At 37.9% G+C, this 24549-nt stretch overlaps 2 protein-coding genes across 4 annotated transcripts in view; both read right to left on the minus strand.

The window, feature by feature from the left end:
• LOC126370988 (hemicentin-2-like) overlaps positions 1 to 24549 on the minus strand; it is a 540644-nt gene that overhangs the window by 511483 nt on the left and 4612 nt on the right. The gene's annotated exons all lie outside the window — the stretch shown is intronic.
• Positions 1 to 24549, minus strand: part of LOC126370964 (uncharacterized) — a 112072-nt gene that overhangs the window by 69468 nt on the left and 18055 nt on the right. For 2 of the 3 annotated variants that reach the window (XM_050016135.1, XM_050016134.1), the window contains exon 4: positions 21302 to 21409. In XM_050016135.1, the coding sequence (XP_049872092.1) occupies positions 21302 to 21409 (108 nt within the window). Of the gene's footprint in view, positions 1 to 918; positions 1786 to 21301; positions 21410 to 24549 lie in introns of those variants that run through there. The other variant, XM_050016136.1, reaches the window with a different exon arrangement.

Genomic DNA, 24549 nt, shown 5'->3' on the forward strand with positions numbered 1-24549 from the left:
ATTTAATTTTGTAAACTGTATAAAGTTGGATAATAACAATAGGGAACGCACCCTTATAAAAGACTGAACCTGACACTGAATTGCATTGTTAGACATTTTTATTTCTGTTGTCATTGCAATGTCAGTGCCAGCCCGACCCTGGCACTGTGGGGTGACAAGGGGCTAGCTGGTTACGTCATTTGTGTATTATATACATTTAACACATTATCTTTTGTAATACTTGGTAATACTACCAAGTCTTGTTAAGGAATATTAGCACGGTCATTGCTTATTAAACAGTTTTTAATATGTCATGTGCTTAAGTCTATGTTAATTTGCTAAAGGTATTGTTGTATTTTATTCCTTGGCATTAAGTTAAATAAGTATTGTTATAGAGAAAAATTAAAGAGTAATAATAATTAATCATCAGTTGCACAACAATTCATAATATTCTGTTCATTTCTATGATACATTATTGCACACTAAATTAATAGCTTCAATAGTTGTATAGATTGAAACCTATTGTTTTGTATAATGTAGGTATAATAAATTAGCTAGGTCACATTATTATACCAAAAATATATTTCATACCAATTAAATTATAATCATTATGTAACAATTTTAAGTCTACATAAATATAATAATAATTATCTAATGGTGCAACTTTATTACAGGCAATCAGAAAATTATTAACCACTATCTACTTCCTAAATATAAATGCAATTACCTTTTCTGTACCTATGTAGTTTGTATTAAAACCAAATAATCAATCAATCATATAATATCATGCTGATAATAAAATATCATTGTAATCCATCAATGTCTAAATTATTCAGGAATGTTGATAAATATGGTTATGGAATATTTTAGTAACATTTTTACTATTTTAAAGTTCTACTGAGTTATATTTATTTATGAAATAGGTGAATAAATATTTACCAAGTCTTTCGAATAGTCAACAGCCCTTTGGCAGGCCTCTTTCCGCTGGCATCGGTGAGGACAGAGAAGCGATCACTGAAGCTCCTCTTCACTTCTGGCAACCTATGCAATAATCTGTCTCCAGATGACAATCGTAGTGACTTCCCAGTCACCAGCAACTGAGACTGAGACTTTTTACTTCTGATTTCCAGAGGGTCTCCAGACGTCACCACGTCAGCCGTCGCCGCTTTTCGTCTGACCTCCACTTGATCTCCAATAATTTCATTTTCTATATGAACAGTCAACCTTCTTTGCTGTCGTTTTTTCGACAACCTAGATCCACTAACTTCTGCCCCCTCGGACAGTTCTCTAGGTTTATAACTGCGTTCGCCATCGAATCCTTGGACAAAACACAGCATAATGTCGTCAGGAACTGACTCCTTCATTTATAAGGTCATGCCTTTTTCGACACGAATGAAACTCGAGGCCGCTTGCGATTTTCTCCACCTGACTAGCTCTACTCACTCATGTTATCGAGAAGAGTGAGTCTACAAGCATTTTCAAACGAGGAAAACAACTTCGACACTAGTCACCAATTAGAACAGTCAAGTAGGTTGCCAAATAAACAATCTTATAAATGTCTTACAAACCGAACCAATGCACTCTGTATAAGTAACGGCACATGAATTATCTGCACTAATATTTCACGGTCGCACTGTTGTAGATTATTATGTTTTAGTTTATAAAATTGTTAATAAATTTCGTAGACCGCCAATTCTGTTTCGCGAATTATGACGTTTCTTTTTACGTTCGGTATTTTGTAACTCGTGAGACGGGAGTCGTTCAGAAACGCGCGCAACCCAAAACAGCTGTTGTCGAACTGACGACTGACCGGTTTGCGTTTGCCTGCCCCCGCGCCCTCGATGGCGCGCAGTGAATGGAAATGGGCCATTGTAAAGTATATTTTGTATCCTTTTGCTGGCTAATCGCATACTACGTGATTCCACGTGTATTGACTACTACATAATTCAACCATGCAAGCCTGTAGAAGATCAGAAGATCTTTTTAAATAGCGGAAATAGAAATGAACTTGTTGATGTCAAACTTATCCAGCATCCGGCACGTGATTTCAGCGAAGGTAGGTATTTAAATGTTTTCCTGTTTTAGAAAAACGGAACCGGTTTTGCTTACTTGCGAAATGTTCGAATTATTGAGTTGGTATGTGCCTACCTATTTAGGTAGATTTGTAATCACGTGTAGTGTAACCAACTTAGTACCCATTCAAACAATAATGAAAATAGTAAAGAATTACATATAGATAGGCAGTAGGTAGGTAGGCACCTACCTATTGTACAAGTCATGATTTCCACCTTAAAATCATTTCCTTAGGAGTATACAACTCAAAATCAGGTTTTCACGAATAAATGTCTGGATAAGCCCCATTGCGTGACTGTTTCAATCAATGCGGGAGTAGGGAACGCAAGGCAAAAGGTGCAATCGCCTGGGTTACCGGGAACTCAACATGTTTCTAAAGTTAGTACCTACCCATAAAACAAGTGAACAAATATGAATGGGGACTTTCTAGGTGTTTCAAATTCAAATTCAAAAATATCTTTATTCAGTTGGTAACATAGTTACACTTTGAATCGTCAATTTTACATAACGAACGTCTCATCCGCCTAAAACTACTGCAGCTTCTCACAACCTGTATAGCCGGGGAAAAGAAGCTGCAAGCAAAACCTCGGCACAGGGCCCTAGACGTTCTTTAAAAATAATAAAAATAAACATAAAATATTGGTATACAATTGAGTAATTTAGCTGCCTAATATCAGTTCTCAGACAGTTAATCCCATGCATTCATGCGTTTAACTCTCGAGTAGGAAAAAACCCCTTCTGCTTTCCGTTTTTCACAAAATTAAAAAGAAGGTAAGTACCTAGGTAGGTACCTACCTACCTGGGTATTAATAAAGTTGGCAAGAGAATCTAATACCTACTTACACACACACACACATAAGCTCACGACTATATCGTAATGAGGGAATTTCCAGGGGCCTGTTTCATAAAACTTACAATTGTAAATTACAACGATAATTTGGTGTTCATTACGTAATTTATATGAAACTGCAAAATATTCGTGATCACACACTCCGCAATGTACATCAAATTGTCATTGTAATTTACAATTGTAAGTTTTATTAAACAGGCCCCAGGTTACGTTCCCCAAAAATAATAAGGTAGGTAGTAGGTACTAGATAGCGCTGTCGATATTTAACGTGACAGGACCTACCTATTTTCTCATTACTCGAGTAGGTACATAATTATTCCAAAATACAATGTAATGACAGAAGCATATAGGTATAAAAATAATTGTTGCTTGATATTTGGATCACAATATGAATTATGTTGCTGCCTATAATCCTTCTCTTTATTATGATCAGAATAATTCCTACCTACCTAATTGGTGGAAGATGTAATTGGGGTTGTAACATTTATATCGAAAAACCTGTTAAAAGTCTGTTACGTATCCCTGAAATTAGAAGGTTAAAAGAAAAAAAAATCTTACAGCGCTATAGATAGATAGATGAAATACTTTATTGAGCATAATTGACACAAAATACAGAGATAAGGACAACATACACAGAGAAGCACAACAGGCGGCCTTATTGCTCATGCAGCAATTTCTTCCAGGCTATCTATATTGTTTTTCAGGATCGTAACCTGGAAAGTCCGACATTGAGGTATTTAGAGGTACATCCATCGTAAGATGAACTCAGTACCTACCTACCCACACCTCACTTAACTTTTTTTAATAATACCTACCTACTTACGTGGGTAATAAATATATTTAAATTTTCACTGCTTCATAAATAGATGATAAAATAGAAGATAAATAGCAATAGTTTCCTTAAAGTATCGATCTAAAGGAGCATCGTTTGAAAGACAATAAGTCTAGACAAAGAGGCACGGTGGATGATCAGTCCCAAAACGACATTGGGGTGAAAGCCCTATGTATAGATAGGTAGGTACCTACTTATTTATCAACACAAGTGTATACAGGGTGTTAGTGACATCGTAACGAAAACTGAGGGATGATTCAGACCATGATTCTGAGTTGATACCAAGTGGAATTTTCCGTTGCAAAATTCATGTTTTTTGTGTTCAATCTGTCCTAAGAGTTTGCTTACCACGGCATACGACCACGGCTGTCACCTACATCGCTATTCAGAAGAATTTCAGAGAAATATACCTACCTATCTATTTTCTTGTTTCATACTTTTTAGAGCGTGATTTTTCCGTATTCGGGTTTTAGTTTTTAAACTTATATTTCTTTTGATAGTAACTTTGATATTCGGTGAATGCCTTCATACATAAGAAACTAGAAGATTAGGTAGGCATCTACCTAATTCATAAAGGTTTATTTTGGGCTGGACAATGCATTGTCCTGTTATTTTCACTACCACATAGTTAGGGTTAGCTTTTGTGGAGATTGAACTCAGTAGGTCATTGGCTTCATGAATGTAACGTTTAACAAAAAATAAATATATTAGGTACCTATTCTAGTCTAATGACACCACAGTGACGTCATTTTGATTATGATTGGCAAAAAAATCTTACATACAAATTCCTACGTAAAAACTTTAATAACATAGGAGGTATGTAGAGGGATAGAGTAGTATAAGTTGAAAGTGTAGAGACGTGGGAAGAACTATTCTACTATGTACAGTGAAGGGCGAATCAATAATGTAACTAGATCTAGTTTTTTATAACACTGGGAAAGAATTGTTCAGAATTAAGGTTAAAGCTTGGTTGCCCTTTGTAACAATTGTGAACTAATTGACAAGTAGATAATTGCTGGATAAGTCGGAACTTATATGTATTATGAAGTGACGACAAAGGAAATCCCTAAGAATGTGACGCGTTAATAAGAATTGTAAAAGATATGGAATGTTACAAAGACTTTGTACCTAGTAGAAGTTAGTGACAGAGAAGTTATAATTGGAGCAAAACGAAATTCTGAATAGGACAAAACCGACACATTACGTATAATAAAAAAGGCTAACGAAAGAATAGGCAAATGTATGTGAATCAAACTATTATATACTAAATATAATACTTACCTACAGGGTGTCAGTAACACCGTACCAATTACTGAGGACGATGATTCAGCTCATGATTCTGAGTTAATCAAGTATCAAGTGGAATTTTCCGTCGAAAAATTCATGCTGAAACCCTCAGTATTCAGTATGTCACCAACTCCCTGTCTAGGTATCTAATTACCTATAAGTGGATTTCCTGAAGTCAGTAGGTACTTCATTATTAAACGTTTCTCCTACGACATAACCAGAAGTCATGCAAGTCATCTCGTATTAATAATGGTACTATGCGTCTATCTGAAGCAATAGGGGTTTCACCACGAAGTATAGTAATTCACTACTTATGAACCTACTATTGTATGAACATATAGACAAAAAAAACCAGTGCATAAACTGCGAAGGCTATAGATATAAAAAAATGCAAGGTTTATAGAAGAAAACAAAATGAGGATCGCCTAAATAACAAGGAATGAGAAGTCACGACTATGCGAATGAAGCAATTATACTTCCTATAACGAAATTAATTAAAAATGTCGTCCATCTAAACCTTAGGTATTAGATGATATTTGAAGTGATTAACAATTAAAAATACAAGTCAGGATAAATGCACTAAAAATATATACGACTTACATTTTCTAGGAAAGATTGGTACTTATATTTCTACTTTCCATACCGTACCTACTGAATGATTAATAAGTCAATGGTACTTAGAACGTAGGTATTATCATTTGTGCAATCTGTACCTGCCCTCACGAAAGTGCGAAATACATCGAAGGTTTGGACCAATAGCCTTTCGACGTCTATCTACGTAGATAGTATTCGCTGCGTTTATTGGTCAAAGCCCTCGATATAATTCGCGCAGCGGCGCGGTCCCTGATGCCTACTTTAAAACCTAACCATAACGCATTCTATAGATTATATTGACTAATATAATAATATGTAGGTTAAAATACTAAGATAAACTATATCGCTGGTTCAAGCGGTTAACCATCCACCCATCAAGTGACAGTAGCAAGAAATTTACTTCAATAATCATCCTATAATCTCACATCTCGTTAGCTCTCTCTTAAAACTATGCTTAAAGCATGTACCTACCTACTTATTAGAAAAAACTAATCGCAAATAATGGCGTAACCGTGCAGCAAATACAACTACTTAGGTACTTACATACGAGTATAAGTATGTAATTATGGAGGTATTTTTCTTGCACTGATAATCACAAACTAAATACATAAATGCAAGCCAGTAACAACGTCAGTCTAGAAAAGGAAACATTTACACGGAAATATTTACATAAAACATATTCTTAGGCTATTCTCGTGATAAGTATCCAGTTGGGTAGTATCCACTCTTTTCTCTTCAACTCTTCTACTCGCTGGAGTTGGACTTTGTTTCCGAATTCATATTTGTTATTATCACGTGCTCAGCGATGAAGTAAAACATCGTGAGTAATCCCACAATCCCGAGAAATGCTTGTCGGAGGTATATGACCTAAACCTGTAATGGAGATCAGAGAGGCAGTCGTTTCTCTACAAAACCGGACCTGTCAAATTAGGGAAGCGGACCCTGTGAAAAACGGGATAACGCTAAGGAGATGACGAAGATATTCTTAGGCTATTCTTCAGAATTTGCAAAATGTATCTGCATTTTTGAGCATAAATTGTAATAATTAGACCAAATAACCTACGTACATAAATTATTAATTTTCGCAGTATAACAACGTCGTAATTCTCAACTAGCGGAAGTTTGGAAGGCTTGAAATGTAGAACAGCGTAAATATTTTTCGGAAAAGCGAGTGCACTAATATTTTTTGTAGAAATAGGCCGCTCTCGTGTATGCGAAATGACAGTTTAGTAGCAAAAACAAAATCAATTTTTGAAATTGTAAACAATCTCTTAACATGATCAACGTGTTTACGATACTGAATCACCTTTTCATAAATAAGAATACATCAAAGAGCATGTTTCCAGGAGTCAAAAGTCATACATAAATTAGCCTTGAATACCATCTCTGCCTCACATCCGGATTTTGGTCTTAATATCTGGACATGATATCATTGTGTATAATTTCCTCTGAAGAATCACTCAAAAGAGCTTCGTTTAGCATAAACGCTACGTTTAAACATGAAAGTAGTCTTATCCCGAATTTCAATTATTCCAGGTACCATTTGGTTAGGAATAGTTGTTTAGCAGCGGTTGCGAATAGGGTAGTTTCCAACTAGTCAAATCAGTTACTTTTTACTAAACGTCAAAAGACGAAATTACTATAGAATTCGTATGAAAAAGCCACCTGTGTCGTAATAGAAAAATGTGACAAAATTCACAAATAATTTAAAAAAAAAAAAAACAAACTTTTTGTCATCATTAGATCTGTTGTTATTTAGTAATCAGAATTTCATAATTTATCTTTGACCTAGGAAAAAGTTACGACCTTCACACAAATCCCAATTGCCTAAACCACGGGAAAGCACATTAAAAAGCTAACTTATTCCAAGAATGTTTGCGGGCCTATCCCTGACTGTCACAAATCACAAGGGAACAAAAAGCTTGACACATTTAGGTCACTTCACGACATTACTTACTAAACGTTCAAAGAAAACCTTTAAGTTGATCGCGAAGTTCTCGGTTCTCGCCTTGCAAATCAAAGGCTGACCCTATTTTATCAGAAATTGATGATCCGACTGTATTACAGCATTCTATGCAAACTATGAAGTGGCCTTGTATTGCTTTGGTTAGTCTAGTTTTTACATCTCGGTCGAGGTCATCACGTCCTATGCGATAGTGGGAGTGTCAAAAACATTGTTTGGCTTTAATTGTGTGGGTGCTATCCTTAATGAGATTATGTTCATAGGCTTATAGACACCAGAAACCCGTGTTCCTTAAACATTGACCCCTTTTCTCATCATGCTGATAGTTATTTGGTAACAATGTTTTCCTTGCGGTTGAAAGACGAAACTTCGTGAAATTCAATCATTCTTCAACCATATTATTATAATTATGGTTGTATTTGTTAATTATGGCAGTAGTGAAATTGACGAATCTCATTTGTGGTCTTATATGGGTAGAAATATATATTTTTTATAGTTATACGACAGCGAACCGGTATTTTAATCATAGCGCGTAAGTATCCATTAATAATAGCTATAAAACCTCAACTATTTGTATTAGCTTCCTTAATAGTTACCTAATACCACGAATAAATTGTTCACGAGAACAAACATGTCTGCTAGCCTTCAATTGAAGGATACTTATACATATAGGAATTTTCCCTATAAACTTCTGTTTAAAGGAAGAAGGAAATTCACCCAGTGAAACTGATACATGACATATAATTTGTGATTACATACCTAATATTCTATGACCTTGTGATGTGAGGACGCAATTATCAGTAGATTGAAATCTATCTTATACTTAAACATAGTTTAAAATGCGTAATACGGCCTCCGTGGTCCAGTAGTTGAGCGTTGGACTCACGATCCGGAGGCCCCGGGTTCGAATCCCCGAGGCGACATATCACAAAAAATCACTTTGTGATCCCTCGTTTGGTTAGGAAATTACAGACTGATCACCTGATTGTCCAAAAGTAAGATGATCGGTGCTTCGGAAGGCACGTTAAGCCGTTGGTCCCGGTTACTATTTACTGACGTAAGTGAGTAATCGTTACATGAGCCATGTCAGGGGCCTTTGGCGGCTCAATCATAACCCTGAGGGTTGATGAGGCTGGTATTCTACCACACAACCCACACGATAAGAAAAAGTATGCGTAATAAACTTGAAAGAAACTTGTACATATCTCGTTCTTTGAAACTTTGAATTCGTTGAAATACCGCGCTTTGGAACAGAATGCGTAATGTCGGTGAGTAGGTAGATACTTCATACAGTAAAGTGTGGTTACCAAGTGAGTTCTGAATTCCAACATTAATAGCAATAATGAAAGTTATTTAAAAAAAATGAAGTACGGGGAAAAATATATGTCAGTCCATTTTTAGAAAGATCATTACGGAGGTAAGTGGTACTATTACAGTCAAAGCTCACTCCTACGAAAGTCTCCAAATTCGAACTCTGAAATAAAACATCGGAAGATTCTAAAGTGACGTCAAGCTACGACTGTTCTGGCACGTTACAGAAGGTGTGGCAATAAGGACGTCATCGTTGGCACTATTCCCACTGTCCTACGACAATCATGACGATTCTTAAACTCACGGAAAGATGATGCCAAACCCAGCATTAAAAATAGCTTCTTTAGAATGACAGTACTTAGGTTTAAAGATTATTTATTCTCACTTAAGACAATACAAAGTCACTTACATGAGAAAAAGGATAAACTAGGTTAAAACTAAAATTAATTTCATCGTTCACATAAGTCGTAGTAGACCAAAAATAAATGCCATTTCACTCACTGTCACTTTCTTACCATTAAATTCAATATCAAACGGGTTTAAACTACCTTTCCAAAATGTGTCGTGCTATTTTTTTTTTAAAAGCGTTAAAGAAATTAAATTTTTTAATGTGCGGAGGTAGGTTAATATATACATTTGAACTCCCTCATACGTCAGCATGAACTCCCTCATACTTAAGACAGAAACATGTGCAAAAATCACGGCTTACGGCCTCCGTGGTCCATTGCTGGAGCGTTGGCCTGACGATCCGGAGGTCCCGGGTTTGAAACCCGGTGAGAACATATTACAAAAATCACTTTGTGAGCCCTGGTTTAGTTAGGACATTGCAGCCTGATTGTATTGTACTAGAGCAAGCTGTACAGTCATGAGCAATATAATGTACCCACTTTAGGACTCTGTCGCACTAACATATTTGACATTTAGTGAGACTTACAGTTCAATTTGTCAAAAAAGTTAATGTGACATAGTACCAAAGTGTATACATATTAATGCTCGTGACCGTATGTACCTAATCCCTTTCTACAATTGCGTTCTGCAAAAGATTTTATTCCACAATCATCTTTATCTGTACAGCCTTTAAAGTAGGTATGTAGCTATATTTTATATCTATTTTGTAAAGTTACCATAAAAAAAAATACTGAAACCGGTTCTCCTAATTAAGACGGAGAGGTAGGTATCAATTCGAGTTTGCGTCATTAAATTTTTGCATTAGTAATTAATTATACCTATTTGCTAGTTATACATTCGCTTTCTCAGTTCACTTTCTTAGAATACGTGTTTAGAGATCATTTATGTTCTGTAGATCTTTCTAATTAGACGAATACTACATGACATGAAACACCAAGATTAAATTAGGTATTATAAGGCCCTAATACAATACGTGATTCACGTTTGGTGCAATCGCGGCCTGCCCCCACCCGGTGTATTGTTAGTAACACCGTCCGATCCCGACGCCTCGTACCCGATCATTCAAATTCAGTTACACTTTGAATCGACAATTTTTATATAACGAACGTCTCATCCGCCTAAAACTACTGCGGCTTCTCGCAACCTGTATAGCCGGGGAAAAGAGGCTGCAAGCAAAAACCTCGGCACAGGACCCTAGACGTTTTAAAAAGAAATAAACATAAAATATTGTTATTACTATTGAGTAATTTAGCAGCCTAATATCAGTTCTCAGACAGTTAATCCCGTGCATTCATATCTTCTAAATAATCACTAACCTTATAATAACCTTTTTTGCAAATTTTCTGTTTAACTAGTGTTTTAAAACATTATTATTATTGCGTACTTATAGCAAAAAAAATATCCTGCGTGGATCACATCTAGTTTAAGCTCCCTCAACCAAGTCTCTGCCGCATCCGTCACACAATGCATCTCGGCTATGCCACCTGGGAACCGGTGTAGAGGGCACTCGTTCACTATTGAAGCCTTTATGTAGGTACCTAGTTAATCAATCTACCAAATGATTAATTATAGTTAGCAATTTAATCAACTTTTTTAAACGTCATTCATTTCATAATGGGTATCTAGCTAACCTTAGACTAATAGCTCTTTTTTATGAAACGTGCATTTGACCACAACCACACTTGATGCCGCCCCTGATGGTAAGTGAAAGTGATCCCTAAGGAGATGCACGCTTAGCCAGTAAATGCCTAGCTATTTTTTTCCGCATAAATACTTGCTGGGATAAAGAGTTGGATAAAAACGGAATTACTGCAATAAGAACAAACATAAAAATGCAGATTCTCTACAATCGTATAACAACCTTAATAACATACCATAATGTAGCATTACGCCTGTATCTCTAAGGCAGAGATGTATAGTACGGTCACGCATTTATATGTATACACATTGGTACCATGTCACATTAACTTTTTTGACAAATTGAACTGTAAGTCTCACTAAATGTCAAATATGTTAGTGCGACAGAGTCCTACAGTGGGTACATTATATTGCTCTTGACTGTACACTCCTCGCCAGCTAGATGTTTTACTTTCACTAAGTACTATAAGCTAAAGTCTTCTTCTTCTATCGTATGGGCGGAGTACTAACCTCATCAACCCTGGTGTCAGGGTTATTATTGAGCCGCCAAAGGCACCTGAAATGGCTCATATATCGACTATACTTACCACTTCGACTACTTTATCAGAAAGTACTAGTAGTAACCGAGACCAACGGCTTAACGTGCCTTCCGAAGGACGGATCATCTTACTTTCGGACAATCAGGTGGTCAGTGGTTACTACTTACTGTGTAAGTACGTAGTCGTTATAAATGAGTCATGTCAGGGGCCTTTGGCGGCTCAATAGTAACCCTGACACCAGGGTTGATGAGGTTAGTAATTCGCCTCAAAACCCACACGATAGAAGAAGCATGTAATGTCCTAACCTAACTAGGGACCACAAAGTATTTTTTGTGATATGTCCCCACCGGGAATCGAACCTAGGAGCTAAAGTGCTGACCGGTCTACACCGCTTCCGAAATAGATAACTCATCAATTTCCTACCATCACAGTTTCAGTCCTTCATAGTACAGGAAACGTGGCCCCATTCGACTGGGTCATCGTCGTCGACCTTAATACGAGTGTCCCATTTGTCCAAAACCATACATTTACAAACATAAAGCTATTTCATATGATGATCAATCTTGTGCAAGGGTATAATGAAACAAATGAAACTTGTTCGTTACTACATACAGGATGCTAGTGATATCGTAACGAATACTGAGGGAGATGATTCAGGCATTCAGCTCTTTTTCTCTTCTATCGTGTGGGTTGTGAGGTGGATTACCTCATCAAACCTGGTGTCAGGATTACTATTGAGCCGCCAAAGGTCCAAAAAAAAGGCAAAGGTTTCAGCTCATGATTATGAGTTAATATCAAGTTTAATTTTCTGTCGAAGAAAAGAGAGCGTTCGACGGAATTTTTATAAAGGAAATCAGCCAATTATGAGTAAGGAAATGTGTAATTTACGAGTAAACAAATAGACTCGCAGCTTGCAGGTTCCCACAACATCAACAAATGGAAAGCGTGGAGTGGTGATGACGGAAAAGGCATTGCGATAACATACATTCATTTAAGTATCTGTACGTAGGTGTCTACTTACTTCTTATCTCCTAGGTTATCCCGTTTTTTCGCGGAGTCCGCTTACCTAACCTGAAGGTTTGACAGGTCCGGTTTTTTACAGAAGCCACTGCCTGTATTACCTTCCAACCCGCGAAAGGAATGCCAGCCCAATGCAGGTTAGGTCACATACCCTCGAAAATGTATTTCTCGGGAATGTGGTTTTCCTTACGATATTTTTCTTCACCGCTGAGCATCCAATCATCCAATCATGAATTCGAAAACAAATTCGCCAATCATTGGTTTAGGCCTGTGCTGTATTCGAACCTGCGACCTCAAAGTGAGAGGTAAACATTCTACTAACTAGGTTAAAAGCCATCTAGGTCTTATGGTCTTCGGGGTTAATTGAAATTATCGACAATCGATAAGATGTCTCTACAAAGACGTTTCACTGGCTATGTAACTATTTACTTATGTATCCAAAAAAATATTTATAACATTAACAATTTATCTATACCTAACCACCAAAGTTACGCACTATAGAGCAGTAGCATGTAGCAGATTGTAGATAAAATATTAAGATTCTATAAATATCTTAAACAAAAAAGTACTGTGTAGGTATTCTGCTGTTGTCATAACAACCACTTAAGTAAATACTTGGAAAATGCGGTGATTATATTTAATTAAACATAGTATCTTTGTTATCTCCACTCTCTGAGGAGGGTGTATCTTAATGTAATCATATAAACATGAAGCTTTAAATATCTGGTTAGTAGCGAAGGCACATATTTATCTACACAAAACGCAATATTTCTTTACTGTGACAGGTAAATATTCAAATAGTCACTTCAGGACCCCGATACCGACCCCCGCGGCGCGTTCGAAGATTTCCTCATTCAGCGCTCATCGCTATCGGCCCACTAGTGTCGATTAATTCTTTCAAGTATAATTCTCTCCACGCTCTGAGAAATTTTACATCGGATGAGAGCCTTCAGCGCTCCCTATTTGTCCGATCAAGTGGTTAATGTCAATTGCGGCAAATGTACATGTCAAAACCAATCAATAATTCTTTATTGTACAAAACATAAACCGAGGACATATACAGACGAATAAAATAAGCACAATAGGCAGCATTATTGCTAAACAGCAATTTCTGCCAGGCAACCTTAGGGCGAAAGAAGTTTATGCATTGGAGCTTGCTTTGCTTGCTTCACTATCCCGATTCCAAAACACAATTCATACTACATTCATGAAGATACCTCAACGTTACACTATTTATGAATATAAAGACACCTACCTAGGGACCTAGTAGTACATGAATAAACCAATCGACATGTAACATTCAGTAGGTAGAATGACCAGGGTTGGTAATCGAATGAAACAACGCTCGAACGAATCTGGACTACCGTTCATGGTTGACTGAACCTTATAAGGCACACGTGGATGTAGTAATAGGAATGTATTTAATGTATGTAGACATGCAAGCAATGTATTTCCTATTTGTTTTGAAATTCTTCTTCTATCGTGTGGGTTAGAAGAATTGAGGTGGATAACCAACCTTGCTGAGGTAACCCTAGGGTTATAGCCAACCACATTGTTTTGAAATTCGAACAGCAATAAGTAACTAGATAAGCTAGAAGATGCGCTTTGAAGGGAAGGCGTCCATCCCTTTATAAGTACATGAGGCATGCTTGATCTGGTTGATTGAGGGGAGGCCTGTGCCCAGCAGTGGGACGTATATAGGCAGTTTATGTATGTTTATGAGGCATGCTTGCAACAGTTTTTGGACTAGACAGTGCCACAACCCAGTGCCAGTGCCAGTTATTTCCCGGTGGGAAATAATCGTGAGTTTATGTATAAATAACACAGCCACTTTTGATATTTACTGATGTCCAAAATAATGATTAAGTGGGTGAATTTCAACAAGTCTCATTTTTTTATCATTTCGGTGAGATTTTTTATTTTAATACTTTTCTTCACATATTTGACGACAAATAAAACTTTAACCTATTTTGAATTATGTGCGTGAGTGGGCATCAAATACGATCGAAACTTACTGAGATATTTAAAATTGAATTTTTATGAGTCCACTGAAATGATAAGTACCCACTGAAATGATATAAATATACACCGAAATGATATAAATGTACACTGAAATGATAATGAGTCCACTGAAATGAAATTAACCCACGGAAATGATACAGTCAAGAAAAATTGTGCTGCTTAGCTAGGGTTCCGTACAAAGTGAAATTTGGTTTATACATAAATAGCCTATATACGTCCCACTGCTGGGCACAGGCCTACTCTCAATTAACCGGGGGGGGGGGGGAGAGGAGGGTATGGACCATACTCCATCACGCTGCTCCACTGCGGGTTGGTGGAGATCGATTTATACATTCTTAGATAAATAGTTCAATACTTGCTAAATAAAAAAATAGTTTAATACTATTTACTAATATATATATAACGCGGTTCACGTAGGACCACAATCTCACCTGATGGTAAATGACGATGTGGTCTAGGGTGGATCACACTTACCTAGCAAATGCCTATTCACCCTAGTCTTGAAGTCTCCTAGATTATAACGAGTTGGAAGTTATATCCATACCCAAGAGCTCGAGATGGTTGGTAATTCACTCTGGAAAGTCCCAGTCAGGAGGAAAGAACTCCGTTTTGCGGTGAACAGACACGCCTGGGTCATGGAAGCGTTGAGTCCAACCTACTTGTTGTCACCCCAGTCTGAGACGGACTTAAGGGGCAGTTTCACACGATTCACAAGATCCTCTCTGAGGGCACTATCATCTCTGGTGCTTACGCGTGCATTGGACATGTATCTCTCCGTCTCTGTGCTATCGTCTGCATGCCTAAAGATACCGGGCATAATCAGCAGATCATTGATAGAAAAAACGTGGCGGAGAGAACAGATCCCTGAGGAAGTCCGGCATTAATAGCATGTAGATCAGACAAGCACCCATCAACTACTACCCGAATCAATCTATCCCTATCTATCCAATTACATAGGCTAGAAGGGATCCTGAATATATCAAGGGACATAACAAGATCCTCGCCTTGATTCTAGATTGCCTCACTCCATAAGCGTGTAGCATACACAAGAAGAACATCAGTTGACCTATCTCTGAGTAAATTGTTGGCTTCAAGGTACGCCAGGAGGCGGTTGTTCAGGATTAGCGGCGGTTGTGCCGAGATGGGGCGGTAGTTAGCAGGGTTGGTACGAGTGCCTTTTTTGGGCATACACTGCACATTGGCAAGGTTCCATGGTTTCGGGAATTGTCCTGAACCCAGAGAGAGCAGGTAGAGGCGTGTCAGTAGGAGACTATTCAGGTGCACAGTTCCGCAGTACTATTGCTGGGATATCATCAGGACTACTGACCTTATTCACGTCTAGAGTGCGAAGCATTTTTATACGGCAGAAGTTTGCTTCGACCGATTTGACTAGCGGCTAAAAGGTTTTACTACCAGCTCAGTCAGTTTGGCATCAATTTGGCCAATATTGTCGAAACGTGCCCTGCGCATTGTCTTCTTGCAAGACTTTGCAGCGGTATTCAGGGAATTTTTCAGAGCCCGCATGTTAGGAGGCATATTAGAGCTTCTGCACTAGCATACTCCGCGATGTACCATGAGCGAACCTTATCGTCAAATGATATGTCAGAAAATGGGATAGAGTATTCCATTGCCTGACAACTAATATGGCATCTCCGCAGCTCGTCGAGTCTTCTGAAGAAAAGCAAACCTCACGCCAAGGATAGGTTTGCGAAGAAGTGCCGCATCTCATCCCAATTTGCTAGCGTGTGTCACCATATTTGCCTCGATCCTCTGGGGCTAGAATCAGGTGGGGAATAGACAGACACATATCTCACCAGACAATGGTCGGATGTTCCCAAGGGGAAAGTCACTGATAGAGATTGATATTGGTCCGGATCAGTTATCAGTAAAAGGTCCAAGCAGTTGGCGCTATAGTTAGCAACGTCAGGTATCTTTGTAACGCAATTCACCAGATGTGAGAGATTTTGCCACACATGGCAAAAGCTTGCGCCTCTTTGCCAGCATGGTTGGTCTTCTGGAATGGGAACAACCACTCTTGCTGGTGGGCGTTGGAGTCTCGGAGAAGAACAAGTTGCGCTGAGAGATACCTCCGCCGTGCCAACTCCACTGTCCTACTGAGGTAGGTGAATAACCTGTTTGTCTCAGAGTTACCGCTGTGCGATCGGTAGACACTGGTGTAAACTATTTTATCCAGGCCAGTGTCCACCAGGATCTAAAGAATGGATAAGTCTGGGTATTCAAGGTTACCGAGAAAAGCAGAAAGAGGAGTTTGATAGAAGGTAATATGACGTTTTCCAATCACCCAAAATGGTTTTGGAAAACCACGAGATCATCTCGAGGAAAAATAAAATAGCTCCACAGAACTGTTAAAAAGGCCCTTAAAACAATACCTAATTCGAAACTAAAATTTAACACACGGATCTCTAAAACTTAACGGTTTTATCATTTCAGTGTTACTTATCATTCCCATGGACTGTTATTGGCATTTCAGTCCACCGAATCCACCGGAATGATAACACCGAGATGATAAAAAACAGGTTATTTTTGTATAAACTGTGAATTTAAATAACTATCGAAAAATCGACACTTCTCAAACAAAACAGTACTTGCAGCCGATTTAACACATCAATATGAAATAAATTGAACTAATTTTATTTAACACGAGTTATAATGGCTACCGAAATGATTTTTTACTGATTTTTTTTGTCCCCCTATCACCGAAATGATAAATTTCTTTTTTTGGCGGGAAACCATTACACGCTGTGACGGGTATGTTCACATCTAGCGGTCGAGCCGAACCAATGCGAGGTGTTGGCAGGTAAGGAGGTGTCATAGACGCAATGTTGACGGAGTTATTCTACCAAAACTTACTGTCCTCTGAAATGATAACTTTTTTTCGGACAAAATTTAACTGCCTGTCAAATGTACGAGAAGGAAGGTAAACAGACAGAAATAGTTTTTGTTGTTAGATTATTTAATAATTTAACGAAATTCTATCAATTTAAATCCCAATAATAGAAAATAATTGTAGAGCAAGACATTTTATAAGCGATAATGAGTTACGGACAAGCTACCGAAATGATAAAATGACACTTTAAAAATTTTTTTCAGCGTGTTACAGTTGCTGAAACTGAATGATTTTTTTTGCCAAGGTAGAGGACTACTTACTTTACCCAGAAAAAATATTCAAAATCATTTAGCAGAACTTTGCACTACCGTTCTCAACCAAGACAACTTTTTTTTTCACTTTTGCAATTCACCCAAGTAAGAAAATTTGTGAACCTTGTAACATGCTACCAGCTACATGTTGCATATTAAAAGTGAATAAGGATAAAATACATTTACTGCCAGTAACAGTTTACATTTTTCTTAAGAACTAGGTAATTACGAATATTATGAATACGAGCAAAGGCAAATGGCTCAGCTTGTGCTGTGAAGGAGCCATGCCAAGATAACATCCAGCGCTGGTTTTCAGTCATTTCCTGGGATGTTGTGCGGAAGTAATTGCCAACGTGATGAGTTTGTAAGTATGTGGATACAAATAAAGGTAGGGAGCGACCTAAGAAAGTGTGGATGGATTCAATGTTTGAAGAAAGTTATAAGTGAGTGAGAGGTGTGATTACTGAGATGAAGACTGACAGAGAGGAATGGAAGATGTTGACCCCACTTAGACTGTGCTAAAGACAGGAGAATGGTAACATGAACCAGCTCAGCCCAAGAACGGGTTGTACGAATAGGCAATAGAATAATCAAAAAGAGAGACATAATTACCTGACCATAAAGAAAGAATGATATGATGAAGTAATCATATTTTCACGTCACAAATCTACATTCATTGTGGTCATTGACGTTGTGAATGTATAATAAAAAATAGAGCAGTTCTGACATGCTTGGAACGATTCGTTCCGTATGAATGCAAACCGTATTTGGCATACCTTTGCACTTGTCGTTTCACCATGCGGGTGATTGATCGAATACGGTATAAGTCTGCATTATCGCCTCGTAGTAAAAACCTTGAAAGTTACTGTTTTTGTGGTGTGAAAGGGAGAGATTTTTGACTAAAAAAATAAAATTAATGTTTGTTATTTTAGCCTCTGGAGGTCCGGGTTCGATTCCTGATGGGGACATTGTCGAAATCACTTTGTGTGACTGCCCTTTGGTAAGGTTACTGCAGGATGAATCATCTAATCGTCCGAAAAAATAAGATAATTCCATTCTTCGGAGGGCACGTTAAACAGGTGGTCCCGGCCGTAAAAGCCGTAAAAGCACCTCTACCTACCCGCAGTGGAGCAGCGTGGTGGATTATGCTCCATACCCCATCCGGTTGATTGAGGAGAGGCCTTAGTCCAGCAATGGGACGTATATAGGCTGTTTATGTAATTTTTTATTTGTGTAGAACCATCGTTGACTAATCTACCTAATCGTATATACTTAGGTATATAAGGTAAAATCGTTCTAGAGGTAGATCAATGTTCTAGAGGGATAAATTATATCCATCCGAAATAAGCACTTAATAACAAAGGTAAGTAATCGAATAAAAACGTATTCATTCTAAACCTAAACAAACCAGGTGCTCTTAAAATCCAAATCATCACGCACGCAATACTTTTACGTAAATGGGAAAGTATTCATAATATGAAATAAATGTGGCTAAATAACGATGAAGAATTCGTTTGAAAAGTTTCCATAAGGCCTATGTAAATATCATTCAACAGAAAATGTTTTTACTAACAATACTTTAGAATTATTTCATAACTGATAACATTTTATTAAAGAAATTATCCGTCGTGAGCTCATTGCGTGAAGTTATTTCACAGATACATACTATTGTAGACAATAATTATATGCATATTCTGCGCGTATAAGTACGTAGATAACCTTAGTGTAACAATAAAATGTTGCTTATCGTCAAAAACAGCCGACCACGCAAAAAATATGTCAGGCCATATTTATCACACAAAATGCCGGTTTTGCAAAACGTGTCCACAATTTTAATCTATGTGACATTAGGTATTCTTGTTACTTGTTTACATAACCTCGATCTGAGGGTATGCTCCATAACAAGGGTCAGGCAGGGCCAGGTAATATAGTGACAAAACTGCATTCGCTTTAACGTAACACTTCGCCTAATAAATACGAAGATAAACGGATGAAAATACATATAATTATAGTTAGACGCATAAAGGGAAATGAGGAGCTTGGTGGCGCAGCGGTATACACACTCGGTCTGCGATTGTTGAAGTTAAGCCTTAAGTTTATCCATAGGGAAGGCCCGTGCCCAAGCAGTGAGGACTTTAATGGGCTGGTGATGAGACGCATAAAGCGTCGCGTTTATGAACGATTTTGAGTACGCACAAAAGAAGTCCCGCAGATTTAAATGGAAGTCAATGATAAGTCATAATAATGCTATGCAGACACTGCAACTTCAGCGCTCCCCGGGACTTGACATTTTTGCATGTGCCAATTCCATACGCTATAATTCGTCCTCTTAGCTCAGTCCTGTGCGATTCTTCCAATAGCTAATAAAACCTACCTTGGCATAAATTACCCTCCGTGGACTTAGAGATACATACATGACTGGATATTGATAACAAGCCTATTCCATACATAAGTTTCTAATAAAACTAACATTCTTGTGTTGCTGTGGTCCATACTGATAGATAGAACAGAATCGATCGACGTAAACTCCACTGATACATCACTACCCTAATGAACTTCACAACACTGGGTTCTGTACTTTGACAAATCCAAATCGTGGCGCGCATTGAAGCTAAAACTTTATCTATATTGAAATACAGAGTGACATCGTAACGAATACTGAGGGGGATGATTCAAACCATGATTCTAAGTTGATATCAATATCCAGACGTTCTGTTTCATAGTAGAAACGAATAAGAACAAGTATCAAAATAATCCTTACCGGCGTCTCCAAAGAAGTGCATCAGGGGAAAGACTACGCTTCCTCTTAAGCCAAGCTTCTCTAAGGCTCGCCAATGGAAGGCTATCCCTTCTAAACGTCCAATGAACATGCAAACGTTGTCTTGCCGTCAAAGAATTTTTCTTCTCAATAGGTTCACTATCACACATTCTCGAATTTCGGTTTAGAATTTTAACAGCCGCAATTTTCTGTTTTATAACCGTTTAATTTCATTTTACCGCATAACACCATTTCCACCGCGCGCCCAAACTACGATAATGTAAGCCTGTTGGTGCCTAGAGCCTTATCACAAAGATTTTCTTCCATTATTTACTCTCAGATAGAGGCGAAATGAATAAATCTTGTATAATATCTAGAGTTGCAAGGTTTGATACGTAAAATAACAAAGCAAATTGATTCGAGACGCGTCCAAGGTTTTCTGCGATTATAAACACTCTGTCCTTATTGGTCGATGTTTTATGTTTAGCGAAATCATTATTTGTTTCATTACTAAGTATTTTAAAACTCGTAATCGAATAAAAAACTACTCGACAACACACGTCCTAAATATTTCCCCGAGATTGTGACGTTCTATTGAATCTTTTTGTAAGTTCACGCACCTAACCGATAAAATTTTCATCAACTCGTAGTAGTAATCTTTGTAGATAAATATCTCCGCAGTAGAAAACCTATAGCAAAATGTAGTCCGTACGTACTCTAGCCACCACCACCACCCATCACGTTACTCTAACAAAAAGCTCGGTGAGGTTTGAGTACTTTGTTCATCTTGTGGTGGATGTGCTTCTGACTATCCCGATGGGATTTAGTCGTGAGCATATGTTATGTTGTGATAATTAACAAGACTTACTGTCCACCGAGAGCAGGCGTGGGCACGCGCAGGTGGTGTCTGCGCGGGCGCTCGGCGTCGCTATCGCTCGCTTCCTCGACGCCGCCCGCAGCCGTGGCGCCCGCCGACCTGCGCAACACATACACTATTACATACGTGCATAAACTCACGGTGGCTAGAGCGACAAGTAAACAGAATAACTAAGCCTAAGATACGATGGTCCAAACTTCATAGTAGCTGAACGTTGCTACCTATGTTAAGTACTCTAGGTATATTATAGTATTATTGTTTATACCGCCTCCACAGCCTACGTGGTCTAGTGGTTAGAGCGTTAGGCTCACGATCTGGAGGTCCGGGTTCGATTCCCGATGGGGACATTGCCGAAATCACTTTGTGAGATTGTCCTTTGTTTGGTAAGGACTTTTCAGGCTTGAATCACCTGATTGTCCGAAAAAGTAAGATGATTCCGTGCTTCGGAGGGCAGGTTAAGCCGTTGGTCCCGGCTATTAGCCGTAAAAACACCTCCACCAACCCGCATCGGAACAGCGTGGAGTATGCTCCTTACCCCCTCCGGTTAATTGAGGGGAGGCCTGTGCTCAGCAGTGGGACGTTATATGTATAGGCTGTTTATGTCTGTATGTATTGTTTATACCGTGTAACACAGAAACTGTTAGCTTTTATAAAATGACGAATGTTTGGGGCCTCTTAGGTTGGCAGGAAATCGCTCTATTACTTACTTATTTTATTAGTTACAATGTTTTGTAATCAACACAGTGTCACTTTAAAAAGCAATTCAAATGCCTGAGTCCTAAAAGGAAAAACAGAATATTTCTCTATTCTATACTAAGGCACCTACTAGCTACGTATTACAATTCCAAATGGACACCCACTTAAGTATCTATTTCCTTTGAGCCTGCGTTCGTTCCTTTTAGGCTCCAATATCTAAATAGGTACCTATATAAGTATTTAAAAATAAATATAAACTCGTATGATCGTTAAATGCCTTTATAAACTACCTACCTTATAAACAGGTAAGTAGGTACTTGCAAATAATAAATAATTAAGTATGCCGTAAGAAGTGGAGAAAAAATAACATTAGAAAAACTATTTAAGTATTGTTTTTAACAAGTTTATATTACGAAACCTTGGTAGAAATAACATGCATTTTAGTTATTACTTACGTCATTATAATAAGTAGTAGATGATTGTAATACTTAATAGCAAAACGTAAGGACGACAGACGAAGAAACATTCACGAAAACATAAGGAATTTATGCAAATAAGATAATGGCCGATTCTTGCAGACACCTTCTAATTTTATTTTAAGTTATGCCCGTCATTTTCTTATCCGGCAAAAAGGAAAGGCACGGATGTTTTTTTTTTTTGACGTGACTTATTTTAGATTTGCCGCAGATGGCATTAACTACTTGGCCGGACAAATGGGGAGCGCTGAAGGCTCTCACCCGGTACAACGTTTAAGACAACAGGCCTGAGGGTGCCCAGTTGGGCGCGAACCTCGGCTCAGGGCGTCGTCTGAAAGGAAAAATATTTGAAAGAATTAATCGACCCTAGCGGGTCGATAGCGATAAGCGCTGAATGAGGGAAATCGTCGACCACGCCGGCGGGGTCGGTATCGGGGTCCTGAAGTGTTTGGTGTCACGAGCTGATTGGCTGCCTCTATGGCTAGAGTAATCGGGGCACGGATGATTGACAGCCCTTAATTTTAGGAAGAATGAGTAACCCGGGCGAATCATACAGGTATCTTTCTGGTATGCAAACCGTTTGACGTGTGCTGTCAACATAATTCTGTTGGGTTATTACAGTTATTAGCCTATGCAAAATTTTATAGAGTTGTTTCAAATTTTTGCTTAAAATTGACGTGTGTTCCATAAATTTTATGCCTGTTGATTACCCGTCCCTTTCCTTTTCAGCGGATAAGAAAATGATAGAAATAACTTAAAATAAAATCAGATGGTGTGTAAAGGAATCAGCACCAATATAATGTACTTACAAATTATTTGAAGAAAAATGAAATATAAATGGAGAGCGGAAAATTGGACACACACGAAACCTATTTATATTGAAACATAAACATGCACTTTCACTGCGTAGACATAGAGTATAGACGTTTTTATAACACTTACCTAAGTTATTCAATGAAAAATAAATTGGCTATGTTACTAAAACCCCGAAATAAGGTAAATCCTAATATTTGCCAAATGAAGGTGGTAAAAATCCGAATTAAAATTGAATTTTATTGATTGCCGATATACATCAGGGATAAATAATTAAATACCTTTCAAGGTACTAAAGTACCCTAAGTAGAATGATACAGTTCATTCTTTATAAAGCCCACGGCTTGTAGACAGGGTCAGGGGTGCACCCTTCGACCAAAGGTCAACCCCGAGTAACGTAAGTAGAAGAATGACCACGTCACTCACTTGTATTATAGAAGGAAAATGTGTTTATATTATTTTATTAGGTCGGTTAAGTACACACCAATGACATACCTACTAAGCGATGATATATTTGTATTAGTGTGCATACAAACTGAAAATATAATATTATTATCTGGTTCTGTAGCTTCCAATTTCTTGGTTCTGTAGGTTAGAATGGTATTTTTAAAGAGATCAGGGGGATCTTTTGAGCATAATTATAAAAGTAAGTAAGTGCGCAATCTCAACAAATGTCAAATAGCAATATTGAATTTCTAGTTGAATTGCTCCAATGTGGCCTATTTAGACTGTATAATACAATATACAATTTAAATCTCAAAGCACGTAGAGGTGATACATATTTCAATGCGCACGAGTTTTTACTTACGAAGGTAAGCGTGCGCTCACAGAAGTCTATACCGATTGTACACAAACTTTCGCTGCTGGACACATAACATAGGGCCCTCAGCGCTCCCCAATTGTCTGGCCAAGTGTTTTAAGTCCTTTGCGGCAAATTTGCAATAATTCATGTTTCAAAAAGGGCCCATATCATTTATGATACAGCTTTTGTGCGCTTTGAGTTAAAACTAATGTACTTATATGTTTTTTTAATATACTATCTCTATCTTATCTATCTATGCTCTATGTCCATGCGTATATCGATAAGTACCTTCGCATGGTAAGCTGTTAATAAGCCGCAAGCTATTACTCAGTTAGTTGAGCTATAAACTCGGACCCCGCCATGCCGACGACCTAGAAACAATGCGAAGCCTCTATTAAACTTATCGATGGACAAAATGGTATTAGTTATTTGAATGAATGAAATGTTATTTA

This window comes from Pectinophora gossypiella, chromosome 11, assembly GCF_024362695.1.
Source record: "Pectinophora gossypiella chromosome 11, ilPecGoss1.1, whole genome shotgun sequence".
NCBI lineage: Eukaryota > Metazoa > Arthropoda > Insecta > Lepidoptera > Gelechiidae > Pectinophora > Pectinophora gossypiella.